Genomic DNA, 23180 nt, shown 5'->3' with positions numbered 1-23180 from the left:
ACAATTATTTTCTGCAGCATCCTATTCTTGTTGTGTGTTAAATGTGTCATTGTGTTAAAAGTTGAGCTTTCACAATAGCAGCCTGGATATTAATTACCTCATGCTTTGTTTGCTTATATGTGGGCAGAAGAGAGAGTGCAAATTCCTATATATATAAATATGAATATTTCTTTGCTTCTTGGTTAGCATTGGTTCTACCTGGTTCACCTCAGTAGCTCCATCATTTTGTTGATAGTTCTCTAACTTTGTCTTCAAGATTAAGCCCTGCTTAAAACTGGAACCCACCTCAAGTACTGACATACTTCCCGTAGCACCCCTGTTTCCCCATTGTGAACAGCTGAGTTCCTGCATTCAACAGCAGATTAGGAAATGCAAACCTCGAACCATGAAGCAAGGCTCTAGATGCCAGTACTTTAAGAGCAGAAGTGGCAAGGATGACGCCGAGGAGGTAGAGTTTGGCTGCAGCAATGCGCTCTTGTTTGCACTTTTGTTAGGTTCTGACATGGGGCTGATCTCCTAGCTGTGAAAAAACTTATTATGTGAAAAGCAGGGTTGATGAATTTATATAATTTGTATTTAAATCAAGGCAATTTAAATCATGGTTTTATATTATGGTTTAAATCAGCAAGGGCAAACCTTGATTTCATTTATGATTCCATGCTTATTTGTCATTTGTATATTTTAGCTATTTTTCTAAAGAAAGGTTGATTTTCAAGTTGGTGGCCATCCAGGTATGTTGATTTGCAAAAAAATTCTCTTTACACCAAATATAGTATTTCTTTTCTGTATTGTTACTGTCAACAACTTAATACTCAGTCCAGCAGTGGTTCTTTCTTGCTGCGTGGGAAGTAGAAAAGAGCAATTTGTATGGCTGGGTGTCTTGTGAGGGCATGTAAACTGAAAGAATCAGGAGGAAGGTTGGGGTGAGGAAGGAGAAGTCTTGTTTCACATGTCCAGCTAATAGAATCATGAATTTACCACAGCAGTGGCCCACTTATAGCATTGCCTTTAGTCAAACCAGAAGCATGGGAAGTTATCCTTAAGCCAGTAAGGTCTCTGCTTATAGGAGGACTCCTGTGAATGGACTGTGGCATGGCTGACGAGAAACAAACAGCTCGTTCACATCTTTCTTTCGCGCTCCCTCTTTGTTGTACAGCTTCTGGTTTAGTTTTCTTTGGGTTGCCTTCTACCAGCTAGAAAACTTTAGGGGAAAGTTTTTCCATTGGGATAAAACACATAGAAAACATGAAGAATTACTTTGAGTAATTTAGATATTCTTTAAAACTGCTGCAAAGAAGCATTGTTGTTTTAGTAAACATCCTTAAAACACTCTGAAAGTCATTTTTGCTCATTAATACCTATAGAGACTGAACGGAAGGAAACCACTGAACGAACCAAATTCAGTACATTGTATTTTTGAGACCAAAACCCGGAGGAATGGCTGATACACCAGATGGTTGTGCTGCTATCCAAAGGTACTTGGACATACTGGAGAACTGGGTGAGCAGGAACATCAGAGAGTTCAGCAAGGGGAAATGCCAAGTCCTGCACTTGGGGAGGAGTAACTTCAGGCACCAGTGCATGCAGGGGACCAACCAGCTGGAAGGCAGATCTGTAGAGAAGGACCTTGAGGTCCTGCTGGACAACAAGCTGACCATAAGCCAACTGTGCATGCTTGTAGCAAAGGCAGCCAAGAGTATCCTGGGCTGCAGGATCGACTAGATTGAGGGAAGTGATCCTTCCTCTCGCTCAGCACTGATCAGGCCACAACTGGAGAACTGCATCCAGTTCTGGGCTCCTCAGTACAAGAAACATATGGACTTACTGGAGTGAATCCAGAATACGGCCACAAAGATTAAGGAACTGAAGCATCTTTTGTAAGGGAAGAGCTGGGACTGTTCAGCCTGGTGAAAAAGCTAAAGGGTTTCTCATCAATGTGCATAAATACCTGATGGGAGGGAACAAAGAGAGAGCAACATCTGACAGTTCAAGAGGCAGTGGGCACAGATTAAGACACAATTCAGTCTGAACACAAGAAAACACTTTTTTACTGTGAGGGCAATCAATGGAAGAGGTAGCCAGAGAGGTTGTGGAGTCTCCATCTGTGGAGATAATCAAAACCCAACTGGACATGGCCTTTGGCAGCCTGCTGTAGCTGACCCTGATTGAGCAGGGGCTTGGACTAGATGATCTTGAGAGGTCCCTCCCAGCCACTGTGATTCTGTGACTCTGTAACCAACAGTAGATTCTAGATTTTTTTTTTTTATTTTCTTCTCACCAGTGGATTCTTGACCACTAGCACAAATCAGACAGCATGTTGAGAGAAGACTTGATTTGTTTCTTTAACCCTGTTGCTAAATAACTGGCCATCTGCTGCCCTGATTTGCTTTATGCTGTTTCCAGTGCACTCCCACCGGGTGCAGTCTGGATGTTCCTGCTGTAGTATTCACTCACCCGGTTGCCTCTGCGTTTTCAGGTTGCACCTTCTTTTCCCAGTACAGTATTAGGTACAGTACACAGCAACTTTCACATACAGCTGCAGAGGTGGATTTTGAGTACACTGCAGAGAAGAGAGACAAAGGTTTTCAAAAGAACCTTTATTTTAGGCTTCTTCATGTAGCTGTTACTGGGATTTACAGTTGATGCTGTGGGCAGAGGGATTCTCCTTCATATTTGACAACTTGTAATCATGCAAGACCACAGATTTGCTTTGATTTGCTTTAATTCCCTTTAATCTGACCAGAGGGGAGCATCTTTGCTCTTTCTCCATTCTGGTTTTCTCAACTGCAACTACGAATATAAGCCTCTGTTTAGACAAACCTTATCTGAGAATTAAGCTTCTCTTTCTGTGATTCTCTGTCTCCTGGAGCTTGCTGGGGCTTCTATCCCAGTGAAAGGGAAGGGAAGAGATCTTTAAGGACTTTTAAAGTCTTGTATCTGCGAATAAAAATGGTCCTTCAGGAAACTTAGGGCAAGTCCTTCTGCAGCTGAAATCTGTGGGGCTGAATCTACTGTGTAAGGTACACAGTAAACGTGCTTTCAGGCACTCCTGTTTCTAATATATGTAGCTAGTCTGTTTGTGCAGGAGGCCTCATTGACCTGGGCTGGATCTCAGGAAGCAGATCCTGTGCTTATCGCAGGGCCATTGAACCATTTTGTAATATTACATATCCATATGCAACTTTGCCATAGCCTTAATGTGCACGTGGCCTGACCCTGCAGTATGATTAAAGAATATCACAGCAGTTTCTAGTCACTTAGGAGCTCATAATAACAAAGCCAAAGAATATAAGGGTGTGTAATGTTCATAAGGACAAGACAGTATTTTCATGTGCTCTTTATAGGCAGTATCCCTTAAGGCGAGTGGCTTTGCAGAAGGTGATACGTGATTTGTCTAATGCCATTATTGCTGGGTAGTACTGTATTATCTTAGCATGTTTTTCCCTTGTGTATGTCGGGACACTGAATGGGCACAGCCATCTCAATTATTTCTGAGCTGCTGCCTCTTCTGAGCGTGATCGGCTCTGAGTCAACACTGAGCTCCTCTGTGGCTGTTGTTTGTAGACTGCGCTGTGTTGTGTCACCTCCTTGGAGAGGCTGGGAAGGCTGCGGCACTTCTTGGTCAGTGGGTATTGGGAATAATTCCAAGGAAGCCAATGGGATCACACTAGTGTATGTGCAGGGAAAACTGCATCCTCATGTGGGAGTGTCATTCCTGAGGGATGGTATTTTTAACTTTCACACAGACTTTGTAGCTTGTAGGGAGAAGATGATTATAGATCTTTTGCTTATTTCTATGTACTTGTCCAGGCTTAAAAGTTGTCCTCCTTCTTAAGGTGATATTTTTTCATTGAACCTTCCTGAGTCTTCTGACACTTCATGCTAACTGTATGGGGCCAAGAAATAGAATTATTAATAGAATAAAAATCAATTGGAGGAAGAACTCTGGGGATGAGATTCTCTGTTGGCATCTAGAAAACTCATCCACTCTTTACCTTTCTTTAATGTGGCTCTGGCCTTGAACTAGTTAGTGTTTGTGGGGAGCCTAATTTAAGGATTTTATGCTGATACTAATTACCAATCTGAGTAAAGGCAGAACCCTTTATTATGTGGGGGAGTGGTGCAGTAAAAGGTGGTGTAGATTCGAGAATAACAATGCCTGTAGGTTTGTTTTACCTTAGTGATAGTTACACATACAGGGAATTGTATACTTTGGTAATTGTTCAGAACAGCTAGTTCTGGCATAACTGTAAGGTCTTCTACAGCCAGATCGTTCAGCACTTCCATCTCATTCTCTACAGCAATACTCACTAGAGGAAGCAAGGTTTGAATAGCCGTAAGCTGCTGATGAAGAAATTGGTCTGCAAATTCCTGAAACAGATGAGACTTTGCATTGACTTCAGTGGGCTTTCGAACAGACCCATGGGGTTGTTCATCATCCTCCCTGGTGAACTCTTCCAGAAGAGAAAATTCACTGTGGGATCTTCCAGCACCCCAGGCAGGGGTTGTTGTACAGAAAACCTGAAACAGAAGCATGACACAAAGATGTGTGTTGACAGCACAGTTTTCATGCTGCTGTCCTTTTATAATCACTGGTTCCTGCCTGAGTTTGAAATTGAACTCCTATTTCAAGATGTACTTAGCCTCAGCCACTCTGGTATGAATTTCCAAATGATGAAGCCTGGGTATCAGAAGGTAGGTTGTGGTGTACATGTTTGTATTTATCCAACCACCTTTCTTTTGAAAGGAAATTAAATTCACTTTATTTTCTTTCTTTTTTGCAGAGGCACAGCACTGTGCTCTCTAGGTATTACATTGTTTCTCATAAACCTTACCTTAAATTAATGAGGTGCTTGGGCCTTTTTTATAACCGTGTATTGAATATGACCCCCTGCTTTCCTCTCCCTGTAAGGAACACAGTGAACCAGTTGTAGAGAAGTTTGTACTACATGAGCAGGCAGCTCCTGTTCTTCTCAGTGTAGAAGTCGATAAATGCTTTCAGCTCCATGCTGTGACCTGAGCCATTATTCTCATGTTAAAGGAAATACTTTTGAAAATTGTTTTTTTAATATGCCTGTTACTGTTCATTAAAATGGTAATACTCTAATTCCTCTGACCTTTAATTCTTTTGCTGTGACTTTCCTTTTTTTAGCCAGAAATCAGTTTTCAAATGGTCTTTCTTCCCATTGTCCTAAGCCAGAGCCTGGGAGTTTCTCATATTCAGTATAATTAAGAAAATGTGGTATTTCCTACACTTTTTACAGAGGAACATATTGCAAAATGGGAAAAGCAGTCTGTATAATTGCATCATGAGATCTGATTGTTTTATAATGCCCACAATCCACTATGGAGGACAGGAAGCACTTAAAACATTTGCTCAAATTGAGACTACGTAGGCCCACGTGCAGGGCTGTAGGAGTCATGTGAAAATACCAGAATCTTATTAAAATTATTTACTTCCATTTCATCTTATGGATCTGTGTTCTGCAGGCCTGTGAATCTGCTGTTATGAGTCCCCAGATCTTCCCTTGACCTCTTGTCCCTCCAATAGCCTCAGGGCCGCCCCCTCTCCATCCCCCTCCCCTGTCCCCATGTCCAGCCTGCAGCCAAGGCAGCGCAAATGGACTCTGCTCAGGAGTTTATTCTCATGCTGACTGACCAGCAAGGCATTTTCTCTTAGCCAGACTGAATGACTGAAGGCTAATCTGTATCCTTACCTTTCCTGTACTGGGGCAACTTACAAGGTCTATCTGCCAGCTGCTGAATTTTGTGGAACCTGTTACTGAGGGCTCACTGTTGAATTTAGTTGGTGTTGGCCAGTGGGATCCAAAGTTGGAGGAGATGTAGGGTATGTGGACAGTTAAACGTGCAAAGTGTCTGTATTAACCTTGTTTCACATGCTAATGCGTGGTGGGAGTATCTCCATGTAAAGAAATGGAATGACATTAACATAAAAACCTCGCAGTCTCAAAAATCTTTCAAAGATAATGAAGTCCTTTCAAACTGCTTTGAATGCTGTTGACTGAGTGCAGGAGAACCAAATCTGAGAGGGAAATACAAGTACAACTTAGGTGTTAGACATTCTGTTTGGTAGATGCAGGTTGACCAACAAGACAGTGTGCTCACAGGTGTGGACTAGCCACAGCATTTGTTGTCATCTACATAGGAGAAAAGAGAGAATAAGCTATATGGAAGGAAACTATGTAAGTGTTAGGTGAACCACAGGACAAGTGGGTAAAACTGTGGAGAGTGTTACTGCAGGAGACATAAGAAGCTAGAGACAATGGGGGTAGAGATATGGGGGGAAATTGTAGGTGCTATGACAGGGTGGGGGGAAAGCAGGATGTCCATACATGAGTGAGGACCTGTTGGGATGGGACTGGAGATCTCATTAGGGAACATGAGAAGAATCCAGGATTTTATGGTGGACAATGAAATTAAATTTAGGGTGTGGATCCGTAAAACATCAGCCCCTATTAGTTCTACTGGGTAGAGAACAGTTTGTCATTGGAAAAACAAAAATCTGTAGCTGTAGAATGATATATGCAGTGGCTATCCAACACATTTCTCCCCTGGCTGTGTATGAGCCGTATCCCATACAACAACAAGCTCTTCTGGAATTCATGGTAATTGGCATATGCTGCATGTGCTTGTGACTTGCTGTTTTGGGGCCTTGTTCATAGCATGGGTGCGAGCATTGTTAATCCAAATCACTTCTTGAGCCTGAAGTGCAGTGTATTGGCAGTCAGTGAAAATCCTGTTAGGAATCTGTCAGTGAGTGATTAAGAGATGTCAGAGGGCAAAGTAAGCTGTATCAGCACTGAGCCGAGTAGATGAAGTGTTCTGTGGTGAGCCTAATCTTGTGAAGAGCATGACCTTTGTCATCTGTACAAAGGTTTTCCTTAGTAACCCCCCTTTTTAATTAAGTTCTTAATATACATATAACCTAGCTGAAACAATCTTGGCTGATGGGAGGGTCAAAAGGGTGTAAGGACTTCCTGATAGAGGGAGGGTGGAAAGGTGTGGTGAGGAGGGGGAGATGTAAGAAATGACTGTAGAAAATGGGATTAACATCAGCTAAAAGCACATGTGAAGAGCAGTTTATCTGCTGTTTCCCCTCCTCCTTCCTCACCTCTTCTTTCTCTGCTGTGCAGTGTTCCCTCCTTGTTAGTGCATCAGCCCTTCTCAATAGATCACTGGACCAAGCGGGCATGTTGTGGCTCATTACCCAGATGTTAACTAATTATAGTGACATGTTTTCTAAAAGATATATTAGGCAGGATAGACAGAGCTCTGCCGGCTTCCTGCTGTACCTGAAAATGGCCATCTTTGGTCATCCCTTGACAAAGGATTAAGGAAGTCTGAAGGGGGGACATGGATCTCAGCATTCCTCAAAAAGAGTTTTTCAAGGAGATGTACAGCACGTGGAAAGAAAAGCTTTTGACTAGGAGACTTGTGGGCAAAAGCAGAGTTTTCCCAATACCCATCCAGCAATGTAAAAAAGGGAAAATTTTTTTCTGGTGCATCAATGGAAAGATCTGTTATATTTTAATTTATCTTTTTCATTTGAAAACAATGAAACTATTCTTCTCTTTCCCTGTCTGCAGGGATGGGGGTGCTGCCCAAATGCTTTCAGGTGTACACGTTGGAGGCTAAAGTCTGCACTTCTCCCGTGGCAGCAAAGCTTAGTCTCCCAAGTGTTTTTATGTGGGAACAAAGACTTGATCTGAAATAGGAGCTCAGCCCACTAGACATCACAAGCTGCTGGTAGATCCCAGAGGGCTTCAAGAGTTTGTTAGAGTTCAGCTGATGAAATAATGGCATTTTACAAAAGCAGCATCCAGTGTGCCCATCAAGGTTTGTGTCCTGGTTCCCTGGGGGGGCCTCCTTAGACACATGAGTGTGTGCGGTAAGATGGGAAAGAGCACGTCAAAAGGACTCAACAGTCACATTCTTTGCTATATTCAGGGGGCACAAAGGGTTTCTGAGAAGTATTGATTTATGAAATATTCTAAGAAAGAGACCAAGATAAAAATCAATAGAGGTGATGTTGGTTCTGTGTGTTTTGATCTTGCTGAGCTTGGAGGATGATCCTACCGTAATCTCTGAGGCATACAGTGTAAAACCTGCTCCTGGTGAGCTGCTGTGTATATATATACGTGTCTGTGTCTCTTGTTCTCCAGTATCAGGCATGTGGATCCAGTCACATCTGAGCTGATGCATTGTTCTTACCAATCTCTGAGCTTAGGAGTATGTCCCTTCAGCTGGCCGAGCCAGCGTACATTTGACAGTGCTCATAGCTCAGAAGAATAAATCTAGGCTATATCAATTTAGTGTGCAGCTTCCGTGTGCTCTGAGCTGAGGCACATGAATCCCGGCACTCATGAACATCTCCTTCCATGCTCCTGCTGAGCATTTGAACACCAGCTTTAGTCCTACTGTAATTACAGTTTATTCAATTTAGAAACAGTTATTGCATGAGCCTTCAGAACAGCCTTTTTGTACTGGAATCTTCTTTGTAGAAGAGCCCATGGTCAAATTATTTCATTACCAATGTGGGTAGCTCCATCCTCATCCTTTTAGATTTCTAGACAATCCTATACCTCCTTTCCCCATATGCAATTATAAATTGATACCGTATAATTTGCCTGTCACTTGATATAAGGCTCTGTTTATTTCAAAGTCAATAATTAGAGATAACAATTGCTATAGAAAAATAAACATCTGTTCAATGAGAAGACTGAGTAATTAAGGGCAATTATTGGTTTCTGTAAGTAAGATGCTCGGTAACAAAGTTCTTTGCAGTGCATCTAAGAATATTGTAGGATACCAGAAATCTATGTGCTAGAAGAATTTGGAAATGAAATGGAAGATATTAATAAGAAATTATCTAGACCTTTCTTTCCAGATTGTATTGAAGATGCAGTTTTCCTGGTTGTAATATGTAAAACTTGCATAGAGTTTAGATCCCTTTCCAACATTCTTTGCAAGGATTAATCAGTTAATCCTCTACAGCCCTTGCAAGGTAAGTAAGTGTTATTATCCTTATTTTACGGCTATGGCAATCATGTTGCTGTGGGCCAAACTTTAATCCGTTTTTCACTGTTGTAGATCTAAAGCAACTTCGTTGCAGTCAGCTGTTAGATACTGTAACTGAACTGATTTAACCCTAATTGAAACTACAGTGTTTATGAAGATAACTGTTGAGAATAAAGAGCAAGAATATTACATTTTAAGCATTGTCCTATGCTCCACTTGATTTGTATTAATGCTTTTGTTTGCTTTAAAAGTTGATTTTCTAAACTGGCATCCTTGAAGGTTTGCAGATCTTGCAAATGCTAGTGCATGTAGTTTTGAGGAATGAGCATCCATAAATACTTTTAAGATTTACAACAGCAACCTCCAATTTGTGGGGATAAATTACATTACTTGTATATAAAGGTCATATATACAAAGCTTAGATGTAGCAATGGTGAACACACACTAAGCTCTTTCAAAAACAGTGTACTTCAGTTTGTTCAGCCCAGGATTTTTGGTCCTCCTTTAATCCAGATAGTTTGTTCCCAGTACTAGTCTGAGCCCTGAAGAAAACCACGTTTGTGTCCTGCAGTGCCTACATTAACATTTGCAGAGTATTCATTGACTTGAATTAATTGGCAATTAGCTAACTCAAGTTAAAAGAGGAGTGATATTTCTCTCTAGACATTCTTTTAATTGCTCATCCAGCCAAAATAGATACTACCGGCCAGACCAGGGCTTTCTGCTCAGATTTTTTAAGAAGTCTTTTGACAATGCGCTGTGAAGTGAAATGAAGAGCAAGCATCATGAGACATGCAGATGATCTTCTGAAATCAGTGGCTAGTTTCCCTACTACAGAAATTTATCAATACTTACAAATAGGGCATTGGGTTGGTTTTATTTCAAAAGAAAATGAAAGACCTCCATTTACCATTGGAAAAATCATATGTATTAAATGTAGCAAATGTACTTACTTTTCATTCCATTTCTTGAAGTAGTTACTGGCCTCATGGTTAAAATTCAAGATAATGAGTTACTTGTGTTTTAACATTTCTGAAAGACTGTGGGAATGTTATTCATTAACAATGAGTATACCTAAGTGCTGTATGTAAACAACAATGTTGTTTCATTATTTACTAGTCTCTCTCTCTCTCAGAATGATGATTTGTTTCAGGTCGGTGTCTTTGGCAGACTCCAAGTTTGGATAGGATTGAAAAAAAAAAAAAAAGTAGTTCTTGTTCCCACAACGTTTCTTTCTCTAATGAAGAGTTGTAATAACAGGATCATTAGTAAGGTGTTACTATCCACAGTTGTGTTCCTTCATGCTGCTATTTACACTATAAAGTGGTTATGAAATAGCACCAGCTCCGAACTCTTAGTGTTTTATTCAGTCTGTGTTAGAGAAAATTACTATACAAAATGCAAGGCAAAAGTAAATCAGCTTTTTCTGAAATCCTGTCCTTGGCTGAAAAGTCATGGAGGTGACTGCCAGTTACAATATAGGCCACAGAGATGACTTTCTGCGATCAGGGATTCACAGTGAATATATTGTCTCAGCTGGAGGAAAGCTTTTCTTTCTCCATCCCCATAGTACATTCTTCCTGGGTAAAATAAAGGATTCCTCTCTGTACTGCTTCGGGATGGGCTGTGCAGCTGATCTAAATCTGTCCCTTGCTCATCACACAAGCTCCTGTCCTTTTCAGAAAAGATCTGTGTATCTTTAAGCATCCTCAGAGTGGGAGTTCACCAGCAGCAAAGTGCACAGGCATGGTTGTTAGCAGGTCAGTGCAGCATTAGGCTGTGTCAGGCCTGTACGCTTCCTTTTGCTCGTCTTCCTTGAATGGCATCTTCCCCTGGTGTCACCCGGGGCTCCTCATGTTCGTTGGTTTTCAATTCATGGCTTTTAATTATAAGTGAAAAGACAATGTTAGCTTACACATCACCTTGCTTTTCTGCTTGTTCATGTTTTCTTCTTTACTCCCCAGCCTGAAATTATAGGGCTGGTTCTGGTGCAATTCAGTGGCTAAGATCAAAAGCAGCCCAGCGTTCACAGCTCGTAGGATGTAACAGCCTATTTGAAAGCGCCAGCATGTCAGTGCCCACAGGAACCACCTATGGATGGAAATCTGAAGTGTGCCCAGAGGAGTGAGTGTGTGTGACAGCTATGTGGGTGGTTGGGGGAAATTTGAAGTACTTTATCCTCACAGCATCTTAGATTTTCTGCCAGGACAGACCCGAGTTAACTTTAGCAATCGTGAAGATTACTTGCCTGCATTTGAGGGGTTAATTAGTCATGAATCTGACAAGTTCAAACTCTATTTGTTGCCTGGCAGACGTGCTTTAAGCCAAGCCAGTGCAAAATATCCTCTTAGCGGCAGCCTTGTTTGTTTTCCTTTGGGGACCACCCAGGTACCTGTGCTGGCCTGAATGTATAGATAAGCTTTACGAGTAAGTACCTAACTTATTTACACATTTGTATTGGAGGTTTGCTGTAGATTCGAGGTGCTTGTTAACAGCATATATAATGCATCTTGAATGGTTTATGTTCTCTGTACCCATAAAAGGGCTTCCTAAGCAGCAGAAGCCCACAGGAGTTCAAATCCCCATGTAGGTCATCTCTGAATAGTTATACACTAGACTGGAATTACAGGACAGAAACAGAAGTCCTTAGTACAAGCCCTTCCTGCCCAAGCTCCTTTAGGATTTCCTCATAGTAGCAGGAGGGCCTTACCCTATAGATGGACTTACTAAGAGGGTTTTCTTAGGCTGGCATGCAAATGTCAAAAGGAAGTGGCTAAGGGAGGGGGAAGGAGGCAAGGCAGAGTGACATGTTTTATTTTTATCCTAAAATTACATGCAGTGAATTTAGTACAGTAAAAAGTGCTGTCTTGGTCTGTTCAGAGGGTTGTCTTAAAGTTCTATCTCCACAAAATAGACAGCAATGACAGTGCATTTTTTTTCTTGCTTTTTAAAATGTGAATCAGGAGAAGAGGAAAAATGCATCAAATCTCACATGTGTTTTCTCATTCTCTCCTCTGTTACTGTGGTATAAATCAGGAACGATTTCTTGAGGTTGATGAAATTAATTCAATATAAAATCAATGTGATTCAGTATCAGTGTGATTTTTGCAAGGCATGTAGTGGCTTCTAACAGTTGATAAACTTTTTTTATCAGAGTAAACAGAATGGTTTAATCTTATTCTTTGATTTTATATGGTAGATTAGTAGCCAGAAGGACAGAGGATGCTTTGAAGATTGCCAGTACAGGATGGCGGTGTCCCAGAAGTTCATGGTTAAAACCCATCTATGACTCAATGACAGGGTGCTTCAGGGAGGACAAAGGAAAAATAATTTACAGATCAGCCAAGTTCAGTGGGACAGATGTTTTGATTTGGGTGCAACAACATTTGAAGCCAAACCCTGAAATGTGAGATACCAGAAGCCTTTATATTTCCTTTGGGGTGAAGGACCAGTTACAGAGAGCAGTTGTTTGTCACCTTTATTGACCTCTTAAAATAATTTGTCTGCAGCATGTTACAGTATGGCACTGTGCCACAGATCCTGGGGATCTAGATATAAAGGACTGAGCCAGAAGTTCTGCCAAACTTTGAAAGTGTAACTAAAAGCAATGTAAAGAGTGGTGCGGTCGTGCTGTAGGAGTGATGTAGAGCTGTGATTTGTGCTGGAAGCAGGAAGGAAGCAATCGGCACAGATTGAAACTGTGCACACTTTCAACAAAGTGCTGCCAAGTAGCCACTATCCAAACACAGAACAAAGCCACAGAGAAGGAGCGTAAGTAAGGCTGCAGCTGCTATGAATGTGATCACAGAGCCAGTAGTGCTATGGGTATTATTATAAATTTATTGAATAGACAAAATTCAGACATAAGAGTGAGGATTGGTCGGACATCACAGCATCTTCCCCTAGCTGTGCTTCTCGGCCGCTTCAGGCAGATGACAGGCTATTGCTATACACAGTTTCAAATGGATTTGTCAGCGCGCAGCATTCTTAATTTTTGTGACTTGTTTATGTCATGGCTGAAAGTAAGGATGTCAGCATTTAACCAGATGAGACTGAGAAATTATGAGACTAGAAATATCCAGAACACTTGAACACGCCATAAAAGAGATGTGACTGAAAGTGAGTCGGGATTTTATTTCTCAACATAATATCCTGTGATTAATGATGCCAAATTTAGGATTAACTGTGTAGCAAAAAGATGAACAAGTATTTGCAGGATAAAACTCCAGTTCACTTCACTGGGGACAGTTTGTAGTAAGGTAATAGACTCTATATTCATCCCTCCATAAGAAGTGTGAAGTCCTGTGTTCATTGTTTTGCTGGACTGCAGATCTGTTGTGTTCAATTTGCAGATAAATCAATGTGTTTGGCTTTGTGGTTTGCATCAGGGGATGGGGTCGGGATCTTAACTGCAACCCAACCTAGGAGCTGCGAGCTGAGCTAGACTTTTTCTTCCTATGCCATGCCATTGCTCATAAATGCTCTGCGAAGCCCAGCAGGTCTAAGTGACGCCGGGGAGGTGCCACTTCTTATTTCTGTTACAACTGAATTAAAATAAATGGCAATTTGGCATACTGTGTGTGGAGTGGAATGGAATCCAGCCTATCAGGTGTTGTGCTGCATGTGCACAAGATCTCATTTGAATAGACCCACAAAGTACAATTTTTCCAGGTACAACTTTTCTTAGTGATGATAGAGTTGGGAGCTCAAGGGACTATCTTAAACTCACTTGTGGGAGATATCTAAATGTACTTTCATGCAAGTCAGCAGATTTAGGTCAAAATTTTGTAGAAGATAATGCTTTGTATATGTTACTTGCCTCTTCCTTTTAATTCTTGGAGTTTTGTTCCATATTTTGGTGACATCCTGATCCTCTCAGGGATATCCATTTCCTTTTGCCAATATAATCATTTAACAGCACTCTAAGTTATTTTAGGACAATGATATAGTAAATAATAACAAATAAGAACTTAGAATTGTATCAGTATATGTTGATGTTCCTCCATGCCACAATGGTGCTCATCACAGTGTTAACTTTATACAGCTGAGTAAATTAAAACAGTAAAGGAAAGCATAATTAAGTACCTTTTTATTATGATCATGAAAGCTTTGGAAAGAACTAGAAGAATGTAGAGGCCATGTCTACACTGCAGACATTTGACCATCAAATTTTGTTGATTTCTGAGCTTTTGCTGATGTCAGGTGTCTGCAAAAGCCCTTAGCCTAGTGTGGTTAAATTGGCAGAGGTTTACTTCTTACTGGTAGAATGCACTTTGAGTGGTGAGAGCTGGAATAGAGTGCTTCTTCAAAAATACAGCTTTAATGGCAGAAACTGCAGCAGCATTAAGGATGTTGGCAGCCTCACTGCCAAATGGTCACAATGTGGGCTGCAGGGTCTTCATTACTCACCTTATCTGACTGGAGGAGAGACCAGTGGAAATTTGTTTGCATGTAAGTTACCAACTGCTGGGTGGCATACTTATAGCAAAAATCTCAGTGGCAACTATCTCTAACCAATTCTTCCTTTCTATTTTGCTCTGTTTCTCCTGCAGGGCTTGTGAAGTTGGGGGTTCACTGTGTCACGTGTCAGAAGGTCGCGATAAAAATTGTCAACAGAGAGAAGCTCAGCGAGTCGGTGCTAATGAAGGTAATTTTCTAATGGGAGACTTTAAAAAAAATTAAGTTCTTGGCTCTGTGTCTTCTGTTCCATGCAAAATTAATATCTTTAATTATGTATAACAAACATCCCTGTCAGTACTAGGATTATGCAGAGCATAATAACAATAATTTAGTTATGGGGGAGGCTAGGGCGGCTGAAATTAAATGGGAGTATGCCTGTGCTTTGTGAACAAAATAAACGGTCAGCTGCAGAGTTGTTGCTTCTCTTGTGGGGCAGATGTGTGTTGGGCATCTGACTTCCACCGCTGCAGCAGTGCATAATAGTTACAGTACGTTGCAGACTAAGGTATACAAATGTCAGTAGGAAGAGATTTAAGAGAGGATGGCGAAGCTGTTGTTTGAATACTCCTACTGCTTGCTCTGTTGCATGGGTTCATTATGATCTGATGCGCCAAGGTCCATGACTGTTAAAAGCTGTTGTAATTCTGTTAACAATTCACCAAGCTGTGCCATTGGAAACCATCTAAGTGTCTGTCCTGATGGTCCCAATGACTGTAGTGTTCAGAAGAGCTTAATTAGTTTTTTACCTAGCCTTGTAATATCAGTTTCCTTATATGAGTGTCATTGATTGATCTTGGAAACCTAAAAATAAAATAAATATATGCATAAAAGTTTATTCATGTGGTTTGGTGACTAGAAAAGCTAAATTCAGCTTGATGGGAGGGAACACAACTGCACTGCAATCAACAGAATTCCATCTAGCTGTCACCTGCAAATGACGCTAACAGATCTGCATGCAGCTTTATTGAGGTAACTTCCCTTTAAGCACATGGGGCGTATATCTTTACATGGCTATTTCTTATATGTACTTCTTTGTCAACTGTTTTCCAGTGCAAGTAAGTATAGCAACCTTACTAGGAGCAGAAAGAAAATGGAGATTAAAAGAGTATGCAGTCAGTGAATGTTATGCATATGATGTAAGTTTTTGTTTTTCAGAGTTGGATTCTTAAAGTTTATATTCAATTGTAATGTGTTCAGATTACCTTTCTGGAATTTCATTGAAGTATTCTCTCTGCTGCAGTACTGTGGATTCAAACAGTCTTCTAATATAGACCACAAATTAGCAAGTGAAATAGGTAAGAAAACTGCAACTTTAAAGGGAGATTCAGCGGATAAATGGAACATAATGAAAGCAAACAAGGTGTATAAATGGTAAAATCCGAATGAGACTCTAAACACTTTGAATATTTTCCAGAGTAACATAGTAGGAATATTTTTTAAAAACGTGAGCTTTTTGTGTTCTGAGAGACACTGTCTGGTATCTGTATAACATATTTTATTTACCTCATTGATTTTCAGAGTAGGAGGCAAATCACTTAGCATAGCAAAGTGATCTCTCAGCTTTAGTTTTGTTGCATTACCTTGGTTGTAGTATGAAATCTGAATAGTGAAACGGTGTGTTAGGCCCTTGTTTACACAGCCGCATGCTGAAGCATGCCATGTTTTCTGTAAGATTGTGCAGCATCTTTCTCAGGAGGAAACCACACGTTGTATCGTGATTCTCATTTTTCAGACTATTCTTGATGAGATTTTCTCTTTCAAGGATTCTGTTCTCTGTGCTCAGGAGGTTGGAACCACAGATGGGATTAAAGTGGTTTGCCCAGTTCTTGCATAAACTTACTAACCAGATGTCTTTTCAGGAATGCCCTGTGTCTGATGGTCACAGACAGGGCCTGAAACTTCTAAGTGAATTTGTAATTGACTGTACTGTTAGCCAGCTTAATCCAGCCTGGCTGAAGGTGGGGGAGGAAAATGCTTGTAGCTTTCGGCAATCCCAGTGCAACCATTGCCAAGCATCCAGCTGACAGCTTGCTGCACGGAATCAGCAGCCGCAGGGAAACAGCCAACAGTGAAGCCAAGTCGTGGTGGTGTGGTGGCATTCCTACTTTGCAAATCTTCCCACTAGCTTATCAGTTCCAGTTACTTTCTTTGCCAGTGGGCTGTGCAGAACAGTCCCTGGAGCCAAATGATTCAAGACCACAGCTACTCTCTCAGGCCAGGCCCAGATTGATGGATTTTGCTTTAATCCATCTTTGGACAGAAAAACTGGTCTGATAAATATGTACACCTGCTGCATGAAGCTGTAACACTGCAGTGCTGTGGCCATTTATCCTAGAGCATAAGGAAGAAGTCTGCTCACAGTCCTTTCAACATCTAAAATGACAGGCACAAGCATATATGGCAGGCTGCTTTCTCCACCATCATTATTCTATTTTGACTTGCTTCTTATAGCCTTCATTTCTCCAGTGGTTTTGCAGTGTTTTATTCTGTATGTTCAGGGAACTGTCCCTTCCTTCTGCAGCTGCTCTTCATCTAAGCTGTGCAGAATTGAGAGGCATTTGGTAAAGTGCTTTCTAATCATAACGTCGTAGTATCGATATTTCTGGAGAGAAGAATTTGGAATTGAAGCAGCTGGTCTCAATTAGTAGAACTGCTGCTATGGAGATGATACACGGGCAGGCACGATGCAGTGCAAGCTGCAGTAAATATATCATCCAAGCGCTTGCTGCCCTGTCAAAGGACAGGATTGCTCAGTGCACATGCAGAGCCTTTTGCTTTGTCATGCCCTTAATTGCTAAACACAGGCTGGGGAGCAGTGTTCCTTTCCCAGCTCCAACTTGGGCATGTTTGGGAGCCTGGTTTTGGGGCAAAGCTACAAATGTAATTTCACAGATGAGAACAGAAGGCCTAGTTCTGTTCTCACCCCTGCTTTCACACAATTGGTAAAAGCTTCAGCGAGGTTTCTTCAGCGGCACTGTGGTAACCCCCAGTGATGTGGAGACCTGCCTCCCACAGTACCTCTAGCTTGCCCTAGCACAAATTGGCAGAAAGATTTCAGAAAGGAGTGTGTTATAGGGAGCGTCTTGAGATTGAGATAGGGTTCATTAATTTCCCTGAATTACTTCTGGATCGCCAAGAGGGAAATTAGGCCCAGAATACAAGAGCTGAATGTGTCCATAAAGCAGTAAGCTTTCCTGAACAGGCAGGTTCACTATCGATGGTTGCATTTTCAGTACCAGCTGAAGAGTTTGGAGTTTATAACTTCAGAATATAAAGGTTAAAGCAAATCTTTCCTCTGATGTGGCAAAAGCTTGCTTTGAAACATTGAGGTGTTTTATGAGACGTACTCAGAAGAGCCCCTTCCTCTTTACAACCTCACCAGTTCTCTTCTACTCCCTCCTTCCAAAGAATAAACAACAACAAAAAAGCTACTCTTTCAGTCATCCATCAGACGAAATACTCTTTGGACAGGCAGTGGTAGTAGAAGCAATGGGAACATAAAGGGTGAAGAGCGAGAAGGGGACAGCTGGCCTTGGACTAATTACTTGAACACGCAGGCATCCTGCGAAAGCCACAGATGTCCCAGGCTTGATTACTGGAGCCCAGAGCTCCATGTGTGCTTTGTGTGTATGTGCCTTTTGTTTCTTCTGACCAAGTCCTCCAGTGCTGGCCTTGAAGCGAGGCAGGTATTTCCAGGGTGGAGGATGGGAAAAGACAGTCCTTTCCACGTTTCTCTTGTGTAGCTCAATTGAAACGTGGGTAGTGGGTTTTGGGAAGGTTGGTTTGTTGTTTTAGTGCCATGTGGTGCTAATGAGCTCTGCTTCCGAAAGATTCTGCGAAGGTGTAGTGTTTGCTCTTAAGCACGGAGAATTATGCAATGATCACTGCTGGGGATCACTGATTGCCTGAAATAATTGAGCAGAGGGATCAAGTCTCAGCTTCTTGGAACTGCCAAGACAACTTATGACAGCATATTTGTAAATAGGCAGTGCTTTGCATGGTCTTTTTGTCATCACCTGCTTCTTTCTGAGCTTCTATTACAATAGCTACTTATTTCTTTACTACCTTTTCCTACTTTGAGTCTCTCTTTCCTTTCTTTCAGTTGTTATTTTGCCTCTTTTTAACCCCCTTCATTCTTCTTTTTTTCCCCATTCTGTGATTTCTTCCTTTTTTTCCTCTGTCTTTTCCCCTTTTGCTACAGAAAGTCATGTAATAGCTGTCATCGTTTTGTGGCAAAAACTGCTGAAATGCAGTATTTCTGGTTGAGGTGCCCATTCTTCAAGGAAAAAGTTTAGAAAGTGGTACAATTCAGAAAGTATCTGAAAGTAAATAAACAATCAGAGCTCATGTTTTCTGAGAGACTCAAGGGACTCAATCTACCTATTTTATTAAAGAGAAGATTAAGACATAACTTAATCATGGTCTGTATATACTGATCAGGAGGATAGGCATTTGATAATAGAGGATATTACAGTCTTGGGGGCAAAAAGCTTGTTGGAAACTAATAGTTGTAAGCTGTAGGTAGACAGATTAAATGTAGAAATACTAGGCCTATTTGACTGCTGGATGAAGTTGCTAATTGGAACAAGCCATCCAAAGCTCTGGTGAGTTTTTCCCCTGAAAGACTATTAAACTTCGTCTTAAACTGCTGTTTTTCTAAAACCTAGATCCTAGTTCAGCTTCAGCTCCTGGACTTGCAGCAGGAAGTAGTTGTTTTCCTGATCCATGTTATGTATTAGCTCTGACTAGATTAATGCAACAGCCTCTCTGGCCTTAAAATTCATGCAGCTGTGATTTTCTAATCACACACTTGAAATCTGTAAAAAGTCACTTATCTCTGGAGTATAAAGAGAGGCACTTATGCAAGGTATCTGCAGAAGAAGAAATTTAGGCACTCCCAAATGAAGTTAAAGAAGGGAATACTTGAGAGCAGCATCTTTACTTTCGAATACCTCATTTTCAGACTTTTCAAACAAAAGACTGTGATATTGGCTGACCTAGCTGTCCTTAGCTGCTGTCTGGAAGCCTGGTCTACAGAAATCATTACCAGAATATCAGAACAGTGTCGGCAAGAAGCTAAATCTGAGACAGAGACATATTGAATAGTATTACTTGTTTCAAATTCAGCTCTGATCATAAGAAGGGCATTTTCCCTGACATTAGCAAAGCCAAACTCACCAATGCCAAACCTGAATTTCGCCAAATCAGAATTTTTTCTTGAGGTATTCAATAGTAGCCTAATTGTTTTCCAGCTGCAACATTTAGGAGATTTACTGTTGATTGCAGTGGAAATGGTGTTAAGCTGTTGCTGAATCCCCCTGCCATTGGGTACAAATGAACAAAGAAGCAAGACCATGTGGTTTTACCAGTGAAATGTGTTTAGATTTATCTAGGATACTGGCACGCAAGATTTTGGAGATGGTCATATTAAAAATAGCAAATGGGGGGGAAAGTATTTTTTAAACAGAAGTCCCAAATAAAAAGTTTTAAAGCATTCGTCAAACTTTCCAGGACTCCCTGATTAAGAAACACTGTGCTAACTTGCTGGTACTCATCTATTATTCTTCTGATTGATTGACATATTGCTGTGAGAGGAGAATAACCCAGAGGACCTAGTATTCATGGCAAAAAAAAAAGATGAAAGGATAAAGGAAATTACATCTCCCCAAAACATGTATGTACTCCTAATACTCATATTTTTACTTGCTGTTGAACATGCAGGGTGCACTGTACAAATGAGTATGTTCATTCTTACATGGATTGTCCCTTGCACATTTACTGTGTGCGCTTGTTAAAAACACACACTCTCACCCTCTTTGTGCTTTATCTTTAACCTGGAGAATTACCACACGCCTGTCTGCTTTTAGCACTGGAAGAGAGCAGATTAGAAGAGTGCATGTGTCTGTGTGTATGTTTGACAGTGCGTAGGTGGTGAACAAACTGCAGGAATGATTGGCACTCATCAAAGAACATGAGTGCACAAACACACGCTCACCCCCCACCTCTGTGACCCTAGTTTGTATTCCAGTAGCAACCCGGTTAGCACACATAGCTTCATGTGTGCAAGTCTCCCTTCTGAGTTCAAAGAGATAAAAAAGCACCTTGCAATAGGAAAAAAAACAGGGAAAATAAAAAGGGCTTTTTTTTCCCCTGGCTCCCTTCTGCTATAGGGAGTTTTGGAGTAGGGATCTGTTACTGAATGTATAAAGCAGAGTGTTTTGTTTTAAACTGGAGCTGGTGGGGAGCATTGAGAGCCTGTTCACTTGTCATCTCTTTGAGCAGTTAAAGAAGTTGGGTAATTGTATTTTCCTTCAGAGAAGAATCACTCTCTGCCTCCACTTTCCACCACACCCACAAAGAACACAGTTTGAGGTATTCTTAAAGAAGGAAATTAAACAGGAATCACGAGCACATGATGTACCTGTCAGAGGAACAAACCTGTCAAGTGTGCACAGTGCCTTTTGCTTTCTAAAGTTAGTATGATCAATTGAGGCATTTGGGCAAGCTATAAAAGTAATTGGCCCTATTTTTTCCATCCTAATTTGAATTCCGCAGACTCGTATTACAGCAGTCTGGCTCAAACCTCTATTGTACCAAACACATTCTACCCACAGCCCTGTGTACGCAGACACACAGACAGTCTACCATCCTTGTGCACTGCCTTAGTCGTACAGCAATAAATGTCCCTCATGAGCCCTGGCTAGAGCTAGATGAAGTCAAGGAATGCTTTTTCCATTCATTTCACTGGATCTTAACCAGAATGCCTGGGTAGGGAAATAACTGCTCCCAGAGATCGAGACGTCTAACTGTGCTCTGCCATCCAGTCCTCATCCACCTGTGAAGCTGCTGTCAATAATTAGCCTGTAAACCCCTTTCTGTTCAACGTTCTCTTTAACCGTTTCCACTGTAATTGCACCAGGCTTGCATTTGGGGTGGACAGACCATAGTTTGACTTCATGTTGCTTTTTCTACTGAAGCTTCTGGGAATTCTCCTCTTTCTTTGCTAGAGCTTAGTTTTATCAAAAGATGCTGATTCACTAAAATGTTTTCTCTGAAATAACTTTGGCTCAGTGAACTCACAATATATCAAAGATTAGGTTTCTTTTGAACTCTCTCTGGATTTGTAGCAGGCTGTTAGGGAGTCCTGCTTGCCATCTCCAAAGCAGAGACCCTGAAAGCCCTGCCTCTGCAGGAACTCCCATTGCCTCAGAGCCCTTGGTTATCAAGCCAAGGTGTAGGAAGTCTTGAGACAGGCTCCAAGAGTCCACAGCTGTGGGGCAGACCCAGCATCCCCAGCTAGAAAGATGTGACCCTACAAAGCATTGCTGCATGGGGGAGTGGCAGAAAGTACTGAGATCCTCAGCTGTTGTCAGGCTCGATACTCAGTTTCCTGGGAAGGATACCAGTAGGAGTTACCCTGAACGGCAAGGGGAACCCCAGGTGAAGGTTAGCTTCCAGGTTCAATCTTGTTGAGTTGGGGTGTGGAGTGTGAAAATCTTGAGACTGGCATCCAGAGCTGGTAACCTCTGGTCAGATCCCTAGTATTTCCAGAATTTCTGGCTGGCTGGATACCCAGTTGGTCTGAGAACCTGAAACTTCAGATTCCCCCAGCCTGGGTGGTCTCTGTAGCAGAGAGACTCTATTAACTCCAGATGTGAACCATGGGTCTGGCAAGATTAATTTTTCAATCTGGAGCTGCAGGCTCTTTGGTACATTCAAAACTTTACTACTTTTTTTTTTTTTTCCTGACTCATTGAAGGTTGATGAAAAATGCTAAAAAGCATAAAAAAGCTAAAACCTCTTTTAATTGACTTTTTCTAGCAGCGCTTCAACCAGCTCTGTTCTGTGGTTAATTAGCAGTCTGAAGAGGTAGAGGATGAAACCTATCCCAGGCTGCAGAGAGTAGAGGATGCCACAGGAGAGTGGGTTCTGGTTGAGCCATAGGTAGAATTGGCCACATTTACAGATAGGAAATGGATTTTAGATTATGGATAAAATCACTTCCCAAATCTTTTAAGCTGAAGGAGGGTAGATTTATATTAGATACTAGGAAAAATTCTTCTCTGTGAGGGCAGTGAGGCACTAGAACAGGTTGCCCAGTGAAATTGTGGATACTTCCTCCCTGGAAGTGTTCAAGGCCAGGTTGGATGGGGCTTTGGGCAACCTGGTCTAGCAGAGGGTGTCCCTGTCCATGTCAGGTGGTTGGAACTAGGTGATCTTTAAGGTCCCTTCCAACCCAGGCTATTCAATGATTCTATGAAAAAAAGAGAGCATGTTTTCTGACCTGAACTACAGAGATATTTTTAAGTTATACAGCTCCTTATAAAAAATAATTTTCTTTGCTCACAAATTTTCTTCCTGGACTGAGAGCAAAACTCAGAGTGAAACTCAGATGCAGTCAGCAGTGTGAATGCAATATTGACCGAACCATTTGATACCCATATCTATAAGCACCAGAGCAACAGCATAGGATTTTGTAAATCATTCCTCACCCACCACCCATGCTGGAATTGAATGAAGGTGCGTAGTGCCAGGATGTAGTCTGGTTTCTTTAGAGACTATTATATCCTGTTTTCATGATTCTACCATGCCCATGTTTGCTCAGCGTCATTGCAAAAGCTTATAAACAGTTTAGGAGGAGGAAGGCGCTGAGATCTCAGCACTGCAACACAGCATGTGCT

General features: G+C 41.4%; 1 protein-coding gene across 12 annotated transcripts in view; it reads left to right on the top strand.

Annotated features, from left to right (window-relative positions):
* The window catches only part of BRSK2 (BR serine/threonine kinase 2), a 330006-nt gene that overhangs the window by 148865 nt on the left and 157961 nt on the right, over positions 1–23180 (top strand). For all 12 annotated transcript variants that reach the window (XM_054825944.1, XM_054825945.1, XM_054825941.1 and 9 more), the window contains one exon: positions 14592–14686. In XM_054825944.1, coding sequence (XP_054681919.1) covers positions 14592–14686 — 95 coding nt within the window. The remainder of the gene's footprint in view (positions 1–14591; positions 14687–23180) is intronic.

Source organism: Grus americana, chromosome 5 (assembly GCF_028858705.1).
Source record: "Grus americana isolate bGruAme1 chromosome 5, bGruAme1.mat, whole genome shotgun sequence".
Classification (NCBI taxonomy): Eukaryota; Metazoa; Chordata; class Aves; order Gruiformes; family Gruidae; genus Grus; species Grus americana.
The sequence above is the reverse complement of the archived record's forward strand: the minus strand, read 5'-3'. Positions and strand labels throughout refer to the sequence as shown.